General features: G+C 36.8%; 1 protein-coding gene across 1 annotated transcript in view; it reads left to right on the top strand.

The window, feature by feature from the left end:
* The window catches only part of TMTC2 (transmembrane O-mannosyltransferase targeting cadherins 2), a 434,311-nt gene that overhangs the window by 265,431 nt on the left and 150,025 nt on the right, over positions 1 to 18,855 (top strand). Inside the window, exons 5-7 of the mRNA XM_040234484.1 lie at positions 15,526 to 15,611; positions 16,156 to 16,340; positions 17,442 to 17,520. Coding sequence (XP_040090418.1) covers positions 15,526 to 15,611; positions 16,156 to 16,340; positions 17,442 to 17,520 — 350 coding nt within the window. The remainder of the gene's footprint in view (positions 1 to 15,525; positions 15,612 to 16,155; positions 16,341 to 17,441; positions 17,521 to 18,855) is intronic.

The following is an 18,855-nucleotide window of genomic DNA, read 5'->3' as shown; positions in this document are numbered from 1 at the left end:
CAGGATAAGCCCCTGAGTGAATTGTTTCTAGGTTGTAAAATATATTCCCAGGCCAAAGGAGATAGGCTAAAACTTCATTTTTGGAACTCCTCTTGCTTATTCTTAAGTTAGAAACTGCTACTGTAACTGTTCTGACTGCTGCTGACCTGACACCAATTCCTGCTGGTCTGTGAGATACATGATACCTTTTCCCCTTTCATAATTTATTGCTTCAACAGCAGACTTTTGTTAGAGCCCTGCTGTTAAGGGACAAAGAAAACACCCACTTCATTGAACATTTATGTTTAAAGTGAGTGCATTGTACTAAATCTCTGTGTGCCTGTGGGAGCATCTCTATCCCACATTATAACCATATCCATGATGGAATCAGGGACTGATTATTTTCTATTTTGGTAATTTTTTTTGAGTGTGTTGATTCCTGTGGAATTCACGAATGTTCGTTATTTTTTTTTTTTTTCCAGTGCCTTAACAAACTAGTTTAAGTTAGATTTCCTTGTTCTGAACTTCCACTGTGCATCAGACGGCATCATGGTACCCTGTACACAACTTTGTGACTGCTTTTTAAATTATCTCTCTTCCCTTCCAGTCATTAAAATCTCTATAATGGCCCTTTCAAGCTCTGTTCTGAATGAATGAATGAACAAATCAAGAATCTCATTACCTCGACTTTTACCGAGTAGGTCAGCCTTTGGCGTATAGGTATATCCCAGCTTGGGGTTCCTCAGCAGTGATTGTGCACCATCCAACTGATAAATGTCTCTCCTTTAAAAAATGACATTATAATTAGTCATCCATGTTGCAAAGCCCCTGTAAATAGCAGAGAATAAAAGCCAGTCTGTATACAGGTTAAAGTTCCATCCTTGGTAGTTACCACTTTTAATTTGTGTTTTTAATTCTTAATTTGGTTGTTTTAAATCACAAAATTCTCTTAAGAGGATGAGGGAATATTTGAAAGAGATTTGACTATGATCCCAGAAAATAGACCTCTTTGAATAGTATTGGTTTTTGTGGGGAGAAAAGGAGAGAAAAGAGGGATATTTGTTTTTGTGGGGAGAAGAGGAGTAGAAAAGAGGGGAAGTTTTGATTTTTAAAAAGCTGAACACTCACCTTTGCATCATGGAGGCAGATTTGTGAAATACTAAGGGCAAGGGTTTTGGCATTAAACAGATTAGGATTCAAGTTGCCCATTTATTGGTCTTGTGCTTGGTCAGATTGCTTAATTCTTATTCTTCATCTGTAAAATGAGGTTCTGATATCACCTGGTGTTGTAAGGATTAAATGAAGTGCCTGGAAACTCGATGTAATTGTATAATAATGAATGCTACAGAGTTTGTTAGCTGTTGGTTTTATCCCGTTTCTCACTGTACACAGCTCTGCTTTTGTGGAGGATATTGCTTACACTCACTGACAAGCATTTGAATTAAGAGGAATGGGTCTTAAGCCCAAAAATAAGTTACATAGATCAAAGTCTCCAGAGAAACAAAACTGATTGTGTATGTACTATAGTAAAGAGATAATATTGTAAGGCTTGACACATGCGATTATAGGGGTTGAAGTCCCACAGTCTGTCCTCTGTAAGCTGGAGACCCAGGAAGGTTGGTGGTGTGGTTGAAAGACCTTGAGAGAGCCTGGTGTAAATTCTAGTCTGAGTCTGTAAGCCTGAGCACCAGGAGTGCTCAGGGCAGATCCCTGTCCCAGCCTAGGGAGAGAGGAAAAAATCTTCCCCTTCTCTTTTTGGTTCTAGTCAGACCTTGCTGGAGAAGGCAATGACACCCCACTCCAGTACTCTTGCCTGGAAAATCTCATGGACGGAGGAGCCTGGTAGGCTGCAGTCCATGGGGTTGCTGAGAGTTAGACACGACTCAGTGACTTCACTTTCCCTTTCATGCATTGGAGAAGGAAATGGCAACCCACTCCAGTGTTCTTGCCTGGAGAATCCCAGGGATGGCGGAACCTGGTGGGCTGCCATCTATGGGGTCGCACAGAGTCGGACACGACTGAAGCGACTTAGTACTAGTAGTAGTAGTAGACCTTCAGTAGATTAAATAATGCCCACCCACAATTGGAAAGGCAATCTGCTTTACTTCATCTGCTGGATACATCGCTGATCTTCCAGAGACATCCTCACAGATGCACTCAGAAATAATGTTTAGGGACTTCCCTGGTGATCCTGTGGCTAAGACTCAACACTCCCATTGTAGCAGGCTTGGGTTCCATCCTGGTCAGGGAACTAGATCCCACATATTACAGCTAAGACCTGACATAGCCAAAGAAATAAACATTAAAAAAAAAAAAAAAGTTTAACCAGATTTCTGAGCTCCCTATGAAATTGACACATGAAATTGACTATCACAAGTGATTTGGTTATAATGCACTTCTTCGTGAAGTTGATTTGGTATTGGAGGCTGTAGTTTATCCACCTTTGAGGCAAGTCTGAGATGTTTATATATTGGGGTTGGCATGTACAAATACAGAAAGAAGAGAAATTTGTTGATATAGAAAATAAAAAAGCACTGGGTATATGAGCAGGAGAGAGAGGGCAATTATTAACGCTTAAACTAAGAATAGGTATGTATTCCCAGTCTACCACTGTGGAGTCATGGAAAGACAGTGTGATTTGAAGCCTGGCAGTTTTGAACTTAAGTCTCATCTTGAGGCTTTGCAATTATATTACCATGGGCAAGCTGTTTAACTTTTCTCTGATGTTTTCACATCTCTAAAGTGAAATGAGTAATAATAGTTTCAGTTGCTGATTTTAAGTATGAAAAGAAATAATATGGAAAACACTATCATAAAGCCATCCAGCATAATTCTCTTTCTTACTTCCTATTAAGTAGTTTTTTTTTAACTAGGAAAGTATATTCACACCTATTATTATTGTATGACAGGTAGAGGAAAATATAGCCTTAATTACATATTCAAAAGACAGGTATAAAGTGAATTATGCATATATTAATATACAATATAGTCTGCAAATCCTATATCCAACAATAATTAACTAAGTAGATTTGAGTAACAATTAATGGCAACCCACTCCAGTACCCTTGCCTGGAAAATCCCACGGACAGAGAAGCCTGGTAGGCTACAGTCTCCGGGGTCACAAAGAGTCGGACATGACTGAGCGACTTCACTCACTCTGATTTGGTGGTTCCTTATTTGTAAAATCGGGATTATACCCTTATAGGTTTATTAAGAGAATTACACAAGATAATAATTGTGAAGCATTTTGTTCAGGACCTGTTACAGGATAGAAATGGACTTATATGGGTAAATGCTTCACAGTCCAAGTTTTAAATCCGAAGTATCTTTGTAATGAATGCTCCATTTACCTGAGTCTTCATCTGTTTTTCAGACATGTTACTATAGTAAGGCTACATTTCGCTTTCTTTAGACTCTAGGCAAAAAGTTAATTTTAAAATAAAAAAGGTAAAAGCTACAACTTATTCATTTTCCTAATATTAATTAATGGGGTTTTTAGTAATACATTGGAAACATAAAATCAATTTTTTTTGTACATGCTTACTGCCCCATATTTGATAGGTTAGAATAAAAAATAATTCTCTTTAGGAAATAAGATGTCATTATTATACTTTATTCAGTTGGCAAAGTTTATATAAAATCAAATTTAGAACAAATAAACAGATTTCTGTCAAAAGAAAGATACCAGAGAGGAGGCTTAACTGTATTCACTGAAACTAGATTGGTTGGCAGTTCTGTGACACTTGGAAGTGATATCCAGTGAAACAAGGTTCAGCTTTGGGGAGGCGTGTAATAGAGTTATGTGTGCGTATCTGTCTAGTTCACGTCACATGGTTGTTGTCTTTTTCTCCATCTCCATTTCCATTCTTCTTCATGTAATAAAAATACAGAGCAGGGAAACGATATGCTCATTAGCCTGTTCAGTGGAATTTAACCTTTTCAAGATGTGACATCTTTTGATTTTGCTCAAAGGACATATAATAATCATGTATAATAACTTAGCAATAGTTTAAAATAAGTATCCAATTAAACTGTGCTTTTTTTAGCACACATATTATTATTCTAATAAATTGAAATTGTATGTTTTAAGTAAAAAGTTAACTTTTTATATTTCCTTTCTCTCTTGGTACTTTTCTATCCAAAATTCTCTTTGTAAAAATGTTATTTTTAACTATTATATTGAAACAGTTTAATTTAGAAAAGAAAGGAAAGAAGAAAAGGAAAGTTTGGTTTTTTTTGAGGAAAAAAAAATATGAGTAGAGAGAAATCTTTTGCTCGGTCCTCAACAGAAAGTCTGTTATCCTAGGGTGACCTGAAAGCTGTAGACATGCCATGTAAGACCAGAAAATTATATAACTTTGCCTCTGAAATCTGCCATGGAACACAGATTCAGTCACTTACATCTCCCTGAATCTTCTGAGAAGAAAATTCTACCTATTTTCATTTCAGTTGATAATTCCTATGACTTTCCTTCTTTTTAGTTATTTGGGGATTGAGAGGATTAATTAAAATGTTTTTATATAAAAATGCTACTAATGCATTACTCTTTTGGGCAAAGAGTGATAACTCTTACCACTCTGATGTCTGGGCATTTAATTTAAGAGTTCCTATTTCATGCACCTGTTATGCTCTTGAATTATTTAAGTTTAATTGAATATTTTAATTGCAAATTTCATACTTGGCAGTTGCCTCATCTGGTTATCACTCGAAACCAGACAACCTATGCTTTGTATTCATTCAAGTGTAATTAAAATAAGTTTTCCTTAAATTTTTCTATGAGTCATACTAGACTTAAATATTTCACAAATAGAAAAAAAAGAAAACATAAATGAAACAATACATGTGCTTCTTTTATCAGTGGAGAACAGATAAGAAAGTTAGTGATAAGAAATCCCAAATAATAGCTTGCTGCTAAGTCGCTTCAGTCTTGTCCGACTCTGTGCGACCCCATAGACAGCAGCCCACCAGGCTCCGCCATCCCTGGGTTTCTCCAGGCAAGAACACTGGAGTGGGTTGCCATTTCCTTCTCCAATGCATGAAAGTGAAAAGGGAAAGTGAAGTCACTGAGTCGTGTCTAACTCTCAGCAACCCCATGGACTGCAGCCTACCAGGCTCCTCCGTCCATGAGATTTTCCAGGCAAGAGTACTGGAGTGGGGTGCCATTGCCTTCTCCAAATTTTAGCTTGAGTGCAGTTCAGTTCAGTCACTCAGTAGTGTCCGACTCTTTGCGACCCCATGAATCGCAGCACTCCAGGCCTCCCTGTTCATCACCAACTCCCGGAGTTCACTCAGACTCACGTCCATCAAGTCAGTGATGCCATCCAGCCATCTCATCCTCGGTCGTCCCCTTCTCCTCCTGCCCCTAATCCCTCCCAGCATCAGAGTCTTTTCCAGTGAGTCAGCTCTTTGCATGAGGTGGCCAAAGTACTGGAGTTTCAGCTTTAGCATCATTCCTTCCAAAGAAATCCTAGGGTTGGTCTCCTGCAGAATGGACTGGTTGGATCTCCTTGCAGTCCAAGGGACTCTCAAGAGTCTTCTCCAACACCACAGTTCAAAAGCATCAATTCTTCGGCACTCAGCCTTCTTCACAGTCCAACTCTCACATCCATACATGACCACAGGAAAAACCATAGCCTTGACTAGACAGACCTTAGTCGGCAAAGTAATGTCTCTGCTTTTGAATATGCTATCTAGGTTGGTCATAACTTTTCTTCCAAGGAGTAAGCGTCTTTTAATTTCATGGCTGCAGTCACCATCTGCAGTGATTCTGGAGCCCAAAAAAATAAAGTCTGACACTGTTTCCACTGTTTCCCCATCTATTTCCCATGAAGTGATGGGCTTAAACTAGCTAAAATTGTATTTTCAGTTTAGAGAAGTCCAGAGGTGTGCAGTCCTATGGTTGTAGGAAATTTTCATGAAGAGCTCAGTTTCCTGGACTCCTTTCTGTTTCCTGTCTATCGTCCTCAGAACAGGGCCTCCACCTGTTCTCAACAAGACAGAGGAAGGATAAGGCAGAACATGCTCCCTCCTCTTTAAAACTTTTCCTAGAGGTGCTCAGGCCACTGAGCTTTTACTTTATTGGACAGGATTCAGTCACATGACCAAGGCTACTGTACCAATTGATTCTGATTCTTTGTGTATATTTAGTGGCTTGTGCATATTAGGTGCTTAATTTCTAAACTCTTATATAATTCTAAACCTTGGCATTACTGCGGTTAATTCAAGCTGTAGTAACTTACTTTATTTATAGCTTCTTTTTTTAAAAAGGACTTTTGAGTTTCATTCCATTTACTGCTGGGATAGTCACTTGAGATATTTGCCTGATGTCTATTTTATCAAGCAAGATTTGGGAGCATTTGTGTGTTGTGTTTAACAGGCTATTAATTATCACTTCTGTCTGTTAATAGAGATTAACAATTTGCTTTTCCAAATATCCTATTTGAACATAGCCTAAAACTAGGCATTAATCTTGGAATAACAGAAGAAATGCAACTGTAATATCATTTCACAATTAAATTATCTAAAATCTCATTCTTTGAGTCATTAGCTAACTTAGGAAATTCGATTAGGTAATTTGGATTAATGCAAAGTTTGACTGTGATGCCAAACCAATGCTGATTAACTTCAGTTGGGAAATTTCAAAGGCATGAATGCTTTAGGAAAATATTGAACATCTGAAACATATATACCTATATCTTAGGAAAGAAATCTTAGTTACAAAGTACCTGCTGCTGCTGCTGCTGCTGCTAAGTTGCTTCAGTCGTGTCCGACCCTGTGCAACCCCACAAACAGCAGCCCACCAAGCTCTACCATCCCTGGGATTCTCCAGGCAAGAACCCTGGAGTGGGTTGCCATTTCCTTCTCCAATGCATGAAAGTGAAAAGGGAAAGTTGCTCTTTTGTGACTCTTTGCGACGCCATGGACTGCAGCATACCAGGCTCCTCTGTCCATGGGATTTTCCAGGCAAGAGTACTGGTGTTAAAGTATTAAAAATAAAATAAAATTCAGAAGAAAAGGCTCAATTGAAGATGAACATAATGTTTTTGTTAGTAATTTGACCTTCAGTTCAGTTCAGTCACTCAGTCATGTCTGACTCTTTGCGACCCCATGAATTGCAGCATGCCAGGCCTCCCTGTCCATCACCAACTCTCCGAGTTCATCCAAACCCATGTCCATCGAGTCGGTGATGCCATCCAGCCATCTCATCCTCTGTCGTCCCCTTCTCCTCCTGCCCCCAATCCCTCCCAGCATCAGAGTCTTTTCCAATGAGTCAACTCTTCACATCAGGTGGCCAAAGTATTGGAGTTTCAGCTTCAACATCATTCCTTCCAATGAACACCCAGGACTGATCTCCTTTAGAATGGACTGGTGGATCTCCTTGCAGTCCAAGGGACTCTCAAGAGTCTTCTCCAACACCACAGTTCAAAAGCGTCAATTCTTTGGCACTCAGCTTTCTTTATAGTCCAACTCTCACATCCATAGATGACTACTGGAAAAACCATAACCTTGACTAGATGGACCTTTGTTGGCAAAGTAATGTCTCTGCTTTTCAATATGCTATCTAGGTTGGTCATAGTTTTTCTTCCAAGGAGCAAGTGTCTTAATTTCCTGGCTGCAGTCACCATCTGCAGTGATTTTGGAGCCCCAGAAAATAAAGTCTGACACTGTTTCCACTTTTTCCCATCTATTTCCCATGAAGTGATGGGACCAGATGCCATGATCTTCATTTTCTGAATGTTGAGCTTTAAGCCAACTTTTTCACTCTCCTCTTTCATGTTCATCAAGAGGCTTTTTAGTTCCTCTTCACTTTCTGCCATAAGGCTGATGTCATCTGCGTACCTGAGGTTATTGATATTTTAGGGATTATAAATTATTTTGTCAACTATTGCTATAAACATTAAGCTATCTGCTGTGTGTATTTATTTTTTGGCTTCTTATTTTTTTTTTTAACTTTTTAGTTTGATTAACAATGTTGTGGTAGTTTCAGACGAAAAAAAAAAAAAAAAAAGGGACTTATAGCCATATACATACATGTATCCATTCTCCCTCAAACTCGCCTCCCATCTAGGCTGCCACAGAACATTGAGCAGTGTTCAATGTAAGCTATCTATTTTGATGACTAAGAATTCTTGCCTAAGGAGTAGCAAACAACTTATTACTGAAATATTTTCAATAATATGATCTTAATTGTAAATTGCCTTAGCTTTTCAGTTTCCAGAAAGTTTCCTACATAGATAGTCATTTAATTTCCATGAAACTTGCCATTACTGCTGCTGGTAGATGAAAATGCCGCCCTCTGTAACTCTAGTTTTTATAAGCATAGTGGGCTTGATCTGTCTGGAACTCCATTCCCTGCACACTTGCTTTCTGTAGATATTTTATCTGACCTGTCATCATGGAAAGGTATCCTTTTTGTGGGTTTTCAGAATACTATACATTTCATTTACACTGTATTGTGAGTGTTTATTCATATGGCTTCACCATGAAATAGCTCATTCAAAAAATATTGATCTGTGTTTGGTAATCTTATTCTCAATATTTAGTGTGTTGTAGGAGTGCCATAAATTATCTTGTAATGAAACTGAAAAAAGAAAGCTGCTGTTCTTTATTGCTGTTTTTCATTCACTAAGTTATCTCCAACCATTTGCAAGCCTATGGACTGCAGCACACCAGGTTTCCATGTCATTCGCTGTTACCAGGAGTTTGCTTAAACTCATGTCCATTGAGTCGGTGATGCCATCCAATCATCTCATCCTCTGTCATCCTCTTCTCCTGCCCTTAATCTTTCCAAGCATCAGAATCTTTTCCAATGACTTGGTTCTTTGCATCAGTGGCCAAAGTATTTGAGTTTCAGCTTCAGCATCAATCCTTCCAATGAATATTCAGGGTTGATTTCCTTTACGATTGACTGGCTTGATCTCCTTGCAGTTCAAGGGACTGTCAAGAGTCTGCACCAACACTACAGTTTGAAAGCATCAGTTCTTTTGTGCTCAGACTTCTTTATGGTCCAACTCTCACATGCGTACATGTGAGAAAAAATAGCTTTGACTAGATAGATCTTTGTCAGCTAAGTGGTGTCTCTGCTTTTTAATATGCTGTCTAGGTTTGTCGTAGCTTTTCTTTCAAGGAGCAAGCATCTTTTAACTTTTTGGCTGCATTCACTATCCACAGTGATTTTGGAGCCCAAGAAAATAAAGTCTGTCACTGTTTCCACTAATTCCCCATCTATTTGCCATCACGTAATGGAACCAGATGCCAAGATCTTAGTTTTCTGAATGTTGAGTTTTAAGCCAGCTTTTTTACTCTCCTCTTTGACCCTTATTAAGAGGCTCTTTAGTTCCTCTTTACTTTCTGCCATTAGAGTGGAATCTTCTGTATATCTGAGGTTGTTGATATTTCTCCCGGCATTCTTGACTCTAGCTTGTGATTCAGCCAGCCTGGCATTTCACATTATGGACTCTGCATGTAAGTTAAATGAGCAGGGTGACAATACACAGCCTTATCGTACTCCTTTCCCAAATTTGAACCAGTCCATTGTTCCATGTCCGGTTCTAACTGTTGCTTCTTGACTCCCATACAGGTTTGTCAGGATGCAGATAAGGTGATCTGGTATTCCCAACTTTTTCAGAATTTTCTATTTTAGTACTTTTTAGTATTTCCCTGGTCTTAACAGTTCATGACGCTATGTAAACCACATCCTGTTTCACCCATGGTCTGTGTTAAGTGTCCACTTCAATCAATGCAATACATATTCTTGAAAAGTATACTTTTCTTCTGCTAAGGTGCTTTATTAATACCAGCTTTGAACACGCCAGATTTCAACCATTTTAAAGACCTTTGTTTGAACCTGAGGCAAAATGTAGCTTTACTTGAAGATTTCTATGTTTTGACAGTTCTATATTGAGGGTAACTTTGTATTAATACCAAGAGCCACTGACATTTTGTTTGACTGTACTTACAATGGTGGGCAATGGCATGCTTTAAAAAAATGAGAAAATGTATTCTGTATTTTTATATGAAAAGTCAGTAGAAATGATGGTGAAGTTATTTAAAAAATAATTTATTCCCTGTATTTTGCCTTTTTACAATCTATGTTCTTTATATATTTCATGTATGTGATTATCAAGTACATGAGTTCTAAGACTCATGTTCTAAAGAAATGCATTGCAGTTAGTATATATGAAATACTAAATGTAGTTTCTTAACCTAAGCACTATTGACATTTGGGGCCAGAGATATATTTGCTTTGAGGTGACTGTCTTGTGTCTTCTAACATGTTTACATTTTTAATGGCATACCTGACCTCTACCCACGAAATGCTAATAGCATCCACCAGTTGTGACAGACATACACGTTTCCAGACATTGCCCAGTGTCCCCTGGGTAACAGTCATCCCTGAGTGAGAAACACTGTGCTAAAAAAAAAAAAAAAAGTGTTCCCCTTCTGTCTCTGTCAATATGTAGAATCAGCCAGAGATCGTATGCCTATTTATACTCACTGTTTGTTTTTAACTATGTCCAATCCACTGTTACCATGGATTTGACTGGTTTTCATTTATCAAATGTCTAGAGTCTTGTGATTTTAAAAAAAAAGGATATTTAGACAAAGACGGGGTTGTTGGGGAGACTAGGGTAATGATGGGCAAAACTTTCACAAGAAAAAGAAAGTCTCCACACTCAATGGTAATTCCTAGAACATGATCAAAATCAGGTTAACAAAATACTGAAACATTTTAAGACAGGGCATTTGGCTTTTTGTTCGTTTTTCCTTCAAGTAAAGTGGTCTTTAAGTATTAGAGTAAATAGTACTTTGTATATCCAGTTATGTTTTCTTCCTTCAACTGTAACAAGTATTTATTCTTTCTCTTTCTCCAATTTGTATTCTTAACTGACTGCTTTATTCCAGTGACTGTGGTTCTGAAAGATAAGTCATTTGGGGGAAAATATGAGAAGTAATATATTTCACCCTATTAAAATACACTATAATATATCCACTTACACATAAAGGTATGTGCCACTACTTATTAGAGATCAGCAACATTTTTTTCAATTTCTCACCCAAAAGACACTTTAAGTTTACATTAATGTATAGCATGGGCCAGTTTCCTTAATTGCTAAGCAACTTCATATAAGTAAAACTATTTCTTACTAGATTCTGGTTTGGTGGTATATTAAAATATATTGTTGTTTTTAATGTACTACTTAGAAACTTAAAGACTTTATTGACATGATCAGCATGTAAACAAACTGTGTCATCTATTTTAAACAGCTGTGGAAAAGCCTTTGCTATGAATGCTGTATTAAAATACAGATCCTCCTTTGTAATCTGACAGCTGGGAATTGTGGGACACTTCTTGCTAGTGGTGTCTCCTTTAGTCTGTTGCTAAATTTTTCTTACCCCAAGTCCATCATCTGTCAAATGAGGCTAGTATAATATCCTGTCTCACAATATTATTGATGGGTAATAATTAAGTTAGTATATGTAAATGTTAAGTAACATTATAAGTGCCAAGTAAGTTTAGCTTTTTCTTTTACCATGACTTATATGATGTGAAGGATTTCTATCCCACTGTCCAGTCTTCAGTAAAATAAGAAACGGATTCAGTAAATGTGGAAAACAGCCGGAACAGAAGCATCATTGTTTCAGTGCTACAACTGACCCAGATTCATCCTGAATTAACAAAATGGCAATTTGAGTCCTTTTCAGAGCATCAGTTCAAGTTCACATTATACAAAATCTGGAGAATTTTAGAGCAAATGAAACCATAATCCAGAACCCATGCATCTAAAATTGAATTATCTTCCTCTCTCTCTTCTTTTTTACTTTCAGAAAGAGCATGGGATTTATTGTCAGAGAAACTATGTTACTGTCCTGCCTTTGCCTCTTATTAACCAGAAAACCTAAAGTTTAGTTGGTAAATTCTCTGTGTACCTCTTTTCCTGTGTAACATGAGGCTGATGATGATGATATTGCTGGCTAACTACTGCTTACTTTCAACTCTCTGCCAATAGCACGTGGGCTCCATGAATCTTCCCTTGTCCATTCCTGAACTAGAGTGGTGTTACTCCTCTGTCCTCCATCATAGTAATTTTCCACACCATTTATTTTCTTATCTGTCTCCCTGAATAGATAGTACATCCACAGGCAAGTGCATTTCCTTTGTTCATATTTGCAGCAGGTGTACTGGGGTAGAGTTGATGCTCAATTAAATCCTTAGCCATAAGAAACTGGTCACTATAGGTATCTAACTTGGACTCACTCCATTGCTAACTTTATTGAGATATACAGAGGGTGATGCTCTCTAATTCAAAGAGCTACTTTATATATAATCCTGGTGACTTGCTACTACATCACTGTGTGTGACTAGTTTTCTCCAAAGAATGAGGCAGGCTGGACAGGACTGTCTAGGAGTGGTTATCATGTAGTGTTTTATGAGTTGGAAAATGACACGACCATAATACATCAGCATCAGGGAGCCCATGAGGCTTGAATACATCATTTTCAAGGTTTATGGGCTTTAGGCACATTTTCAAAGATACGTGCTCATCACCTCATGTTCTTTCCGTCTAGCCTAACAGCATATTTGCCCTTTAGAAATGTAATTATATGCAGACTAATTAGTGGGCAATTGCAGTTATTTAGGTGACAGGAAAGATAAAAAGGGTTGTGCTAGATCTATAAAAGTGAACCTTGAGGGGTCACAGTGAAGAGCCTTAGAAAATAAGAACTGGTAGGCTTTGGAGACTTCTTTAAACTTGGGCTTGTGAGAGTGAGTGAAAAGTCAAGAGTGATAGCCAGGTTCCTGATTTTAGGCAGTGGCGTGAATGATGGTGCTGATTGCTGAGGGAAGATTTTTTCTTCTTTTATCTATCTCATTTATCTCTTTATATAATTTTAAGTGGGAGATATTGCTTTTGAGTTTTGGATATATTGGTTTTGAAATTACAGCAAGTACCTAGATTGACGTGGCTGAGTAAGGTGCTGGATTTTCAACAGATCTGGCTGTCAGTAGAGACATCACTATTTTAGAATTGAGAATAGTCAGCGTATGAGCTGGATGTATGCATGTCGTCATGCAGAGACTGCTTATCAAGAAAAGGAGAACAAGACAACAATCTGTGAATTATCAACCTCTTTTAAAAGTATATATGAATAAAGTATATAAAGTATATATGAATTAAAGTATATATACTCTGAAGTATACTTTCAGGGATATAGAACTAAGGAAGACCAGCTTTCCAGAGGCTAAGGAAACACAGAGTTTCAGGAAGGAAAGTGGGTTTAATAGTCACAAATGCTACAGTTGAGTAGGGTGTTCATATAGGCAAAATCTTTGGGGAGTTTAATTGTTAGTGGAAATTTGATTATGACATTTTAGCTGAATCTAGGAAAGAGCCTAGATTGGATTTAGGGGTAAATGGGATTTGAGTCATAAGACATACACACCACAGACCATTATGAAAGAAAAATCTGACTTTGGAGGGAAGCAGGACAGTAAGAAGTAAACAGCTGGATGCTAGAATGATGAGGTGGTAAGGTTTTATCTTTTCCCATCTGCTAAGAGGCAAACAAACGTTTTTGTAGTCTTGAGGGAAAGGAAATTGCAGTGGGAAAAAGATTGAAGATACTGTATAAGGAGGGTCTCATGGGAGAACTTGAATTCCTAAGGAAAGTAGGAAGACTTGGGTTAAGACAAATTTCTCCTCTGATGACATTAGCTTTTTATCAGAGAAGTGCCTCTTTATCTGAACCTCAAAGGAAAGACACTTAAGATTATAAATAAGTTTCTGAAATGAGATAATATATATGAGCTTAGTTAATTGGAAAACATTTTGTCTAAATTATGTTTATAAAGGATATTGTTTTTTGTGGAAAGTATATAAGTGTTCTTTCTCTTTATCAATTTTACTTGCTTTTAAAGACAACTGAACATTTTCACAGACTCTTGAATACTGCAGGAAGCTTTGTTTTCCCTTGTACCGAGCAGCAGCAAAGTGTACTTAACAGCAAAGCATATCAATTTTGTAATCAAATTGTTGCTCTAAAGTTTTAATAGATGTGTACATTACTGTGAATATGTTATTCTTAATATGATTTGAAGTGGTCTCATCTATTCACAAGGCTCTTTTAACAATAGAAATAATGAGGTTAATCTATGCTAATAAAACAAGTGAACCAACTTTAATTTCAAAATGATTTACTTCATTATTTTTCAATCATGCCCATTAAATAATAAGCTGAGTATTTAAAAATACCCTACAAAATGATAAGTTTTTACCAGTAGGCTTCTCATTTTTCAAACCTCCATTTTACTGCCTTTTGAAGACCTCAGGAGCTGGCAAGTGGAATCTGCAGTTTGAGGCTGATGACAGTAGTACTCAGGTCCAAGAGAGGTGCCAAATGTCTGTAAGACACTTGCTGATTTTAAGAGAGCAAAGACAGGTCACAGAGCCCTTTGTGAGAGCTTTCAGAACTTAGTTCCAGGTCCCTGACACTGTATTTTCACAAACATAGTAGTAATTGATTCTCACTTCGGTCATGAGGGCAGGGTCTAGAAACGCTGGGATAATCCATGTGGCTAGTCACTGCTGAAGCAGCCTCCTAGGGAGGCACATAGACTCTGAGGGTGTGTAGACAAAAGCACATCTCACAATGGTGAGCTGAAGTTTGCTCACTGCTCTGAAATTCAGGCTTATTTGGCCAAAGCCAAATAATAAAGAAGTAACTAGGTGTATGGCCTTCAGTCTGTGTTCTTTGATGGAATCTGATTAGATTCTGACTCCATCCTGTTGACCCAGGTTACATGTTGCTTTGCGGGCAATTGTGGGCCAGTATTTCCCAAACAGTAGGACCAATGGGAGAGGCATCTTAGGTTTAAATGTGTGCGTGTGTTTATATATATATAGTTCAGTTTTAAATATATATATATATAGTTCAGTTGCTAAGTTGTATCCGGACTCTTAGCAACCCCATGGACAGCAGCATACCAGGTCTCCCTGTCCCTTACTATCTCCTGCAGTTTGCCTAAGTTCATGTCCATTGAGTCGATGATATTATCCAACCATTTTATCCTCTGCCACCCTCTTCTCCTTCTGCCTTCAATCTTTCCTAGCAGCAGGGTCTTTTCCAGTGAGTTGGCTCTATGCATCAGGTGGCCAAAGTATTGGAGCGTCAGCTTAGAGCTTTAGACAAGTTTCTTCTCTAAAATGATGGAAAATTGTGCATGTTCCGAGGAGAAGTGCAAGTGGTTGGTAATTCTAGTGGGAGAGAAAAGACTGCTGGGAAGGGGAAAGTTCAGTGAGGGGTAAAGGGCTTTTAAAAAATACTTCTTAATACTTTCTAATGCAACGTAAATGCAACTGATACCTCTCCAAACATTTTCTTTGCTGAGGAATCACTTCCTTCTATTCAGAATTTATTTTTATAGTACCAGGTCATTTTTATGACTCTATTAACCATTTTTATTTTTGAAATATAAAATGAAAATTTGTGGTTTTATGTATACTAATACTGTCTTGTCTCCAAATTTCTCTTTTCCTCATACAGAGGGTTACTTCTACAAGAGAACAGCAGGTTTGCAGAAGCACTACATTATTATAAATTGGCGATTGGGAGCAGGCCTACACTGGCTTGTAAGTGATATTCAAGTCCTTTTAAAATATCTCTTTCTTTCTCCATGAAAATGGTGACCTAAAGCCTCATGGATTAAAAAACATGATACTTCTATTTGTGAATACTTTCCAATCAAATTAAGAGCCTTTAACAAGTATGTCTCTCAATTTTAATGTTTTGGTGTCTGATTATCATTTTGATACATTAAGAAACATGTAGCTTTTATTCATCTAGTTTCTAAGCTCAAAATATTCTGATACTTTGAAGGCAGAGACTATATATATGTGTGTGTGTGTGTATGTATATATATATAAATGATACCTAATACATTTATATATTAGTGGTACCTTATATATATATATATATATATATATATATGTGATACCTGTACCTTGTACTACATTATTGTTCTTTCGTATATTTGTTCCCTGGGGGTTCATTTCTTGGTTTTCTTTTAAAATCAGAAATAATGCATAAAAATGAAGTTGAAATAAAAATAGCTTTATTGCTTCCACAGTGTACATCATCTTCTCTCATTTATATCTCTACTTTTTTACCCTTCAGCTGCATATTTAAACACAGGTATTATTCTAATGAACCAAGGAAAGACAGAAGAAGCGCGGCGCACATTCCTGAAGTGTTCTGAGATCCCTGACGAAAACCTAAAGGACCCTCATGCCCACAAGAGCTCAGTCACCAGCTGTCTGTACAACCTGGGGAAACTCTATCATGAGCAGGGACACTATGAGGTCAGGCCAGAACCTCTCTGCCCTGTTCCTCCGCCTTGTTCTGATCTAGTCTCAATGACTTCTACCTGTGATCTCATTGTAGGAACACTGATAATTTAAGAACTGATATTTTAACACAGTGAAAATTTAAGAACTGATATTTTAATAAAAGAGTTTTATGGGGAAATTCTTCTGGGAAAAATTTATGTTTAAACAAAACAGATTTTTTCACTATGATTTTCTCAGAGTAATATGACTCCTTATGAAAGGGAAATAACATGCATTACTGCCCAAGTTGTTTGCTCACCATTTCTTTGATTTTATGATTTAAGACATGTTATTATTGTTATCTGTATTCATTGTTTGATGTTAAAAAATACATTTTTTTATACTCTGCATGTTAAGTGATTTGATATAAATCCTACTTGTTTCTTTTTATTCTTTTAAACACAATAATGCAATGAAAACTAATTTTATTGTTTTCTGAATTGGGAAGAGGGGGAAAGTGATGGATACAGGATCTTATACAGGAAGTTAGGAGGATTACTTAGTCCTGTGTTCCCTATCTCTCACATGAAGCCTGCCTCCATGGGTTTTGTCTCTTCCATTTGATACCACGACCCACTTTCTCAAACAACTCCCCCAGAGACTCTTACATGATATTTTAAGACTGCAATCCGAGGATAAGGATGCAGTTTTAAAAATAATTGCATTTCATGATCTCAGTATGTCTTAGTTGCTAGCAGATTGATTCATTGATATTTTATTTATATTATACTTAATTACTTGACTTGAAATAATGACAAATTTTAGAAGACTATGGGTGACTCCAAAATATAAATTTTCTAGTTGTTTTTATTATATAATCTATCTGAATTGAGAAATTTAAAGAATATTGGTAACATTTGACTCCTTGTTAAACTGATTTTTTATATAACCTTCAATTGAATGGTTTTATTCATGAAATTGAGGTAATTTGATATCAAAGAATAGCTCAGTTGAATTTTCCTCTAATGAACCATTTAGAAAGAGCAATGGAATATTTTAATTTTGGAAAGATGTTGTTATTTTGTTTCAGTGAATAGCCTTGTACTTTATTTCTTTTTCTGTTTCTTAAATTAGGATGCCCTTAGTGTATACAAGGAAGCAATTCAGAAAATGCCTAGGCAATTTGCCCCACAGAGCTTGTACAACATGATGGGTAAGTAAAATAGTAATATTTTAATTGATATTTCAGGGATATGTGGAACAATTAAAACCTGTACTTGTTTTAAATGGATCTCTATTAAGTCATGTTTTAATCCTCACTAAAAAAAACCATATTCACAACTGCATGTCACATTTAAATTTTCACAAAGCACACCTATTCTAAGAGCAAATAAATATTGTTAATATAGTGATTCTTAAAAAAAACCATATTCACAATTGCATGTCACATTTAAATTTTCACAAAGCACACCTATTCTAAGAGCAAATAAATATTGTTAATATAGTGATTCTCAACAAATTGGCTGGATCCCAGAGTTGCTGAAAAGGGGCTCATAAACCAAAGTGGGTATCAAATATTAGCTAGACTCTTGAGATTGCAAATGATTAATAAAGTACATATAGATTTTGATGAGTTTATCAAATTTCTGACAATTTTTGATCATGTTATTTTCTTAATCAGAATATTCTCAAAAGTAAACATGCTATGATTTAGAGATTCCTGATTTTGATGCTTACAATAGATGAGAATGAGTCAACTTGTATTGTTTGCATTGATAAAGGTTTGGATTGCAAGAGGGTCCCCCCCCCCAGAGTATTATTTTAGAGTAAAAGCAATACTGTGAAGAGCATAAATGTTCTAGTACAATTGTTCCTTTTTCTACACTGAGTAATTAGCTCAATTTTCTAGAAAGTATGCAAGTGAGGGCATAGATTTTTCTAGGTGCAAGGGGTCAAGAACTAGAGTTACTAATAAATCTGCCTATAACCTGTGATTGGTCCATGACAGTCTCATAGTAAATTGTTACCACAGCTATTTGATCATGGACACACCTAAAAACTGTCTATTCAGTATGTGACTCTTGAAAAGTATCCCCGAAGTTTAAGATGTCCTGTTGATTAACACTGCTGTTTCTAGATAGGGGAGAGAAGTGAGAGGGCTGTTTTTGTCTTCAAGTCAAATTTTTCTTTTCCTCCAAAGTACAGATTAAACCTCAAATTTTCCTTTCATTAAACCTGGCTAAGTTTTTAAAAAGTATTTCTAGGCCTTCCTCATGTATATAAACTATATGTGACTACATCATTTCTAGGATTATTTTATACTTCTGTATCCTGTGATTTGAGAAATCTGATTGTAGCTGTATGGCTTTTGAGTACACATAAAAAATCTCATGCCTTCCCTAACTAGAAAATATATGCCTGGCAAGGACACTCACTTCTACTTTTTTTTTTAAACAAAAGAAAATTTAGAAATGTTTTAGAGCTCAAACAAGGCACACAAAAGAAAAGGCAAAAACGCAATAAAAAAAAAAAAAAAAGATTTGGAAGA

Source organism: Oryx dammah, unplaced genomic scaffold, assembly GCF_014754425.2.
Source record: "Oryx dammah isolate SB20612 unplaced genomic scaffold, SCBI_Odam_1.1 HiC_scaffold_29, whole genome shotgun sequence".
Taxonomy (NCBI): Eukaryota; Metazoa; Chordata; class Mammalia; order Artiodactyla; family Bovidae; genus Oryx; species Oryx dammah.
This window is presented reverse-complemented; position numbering and strand designations above follow the sequence as displayed.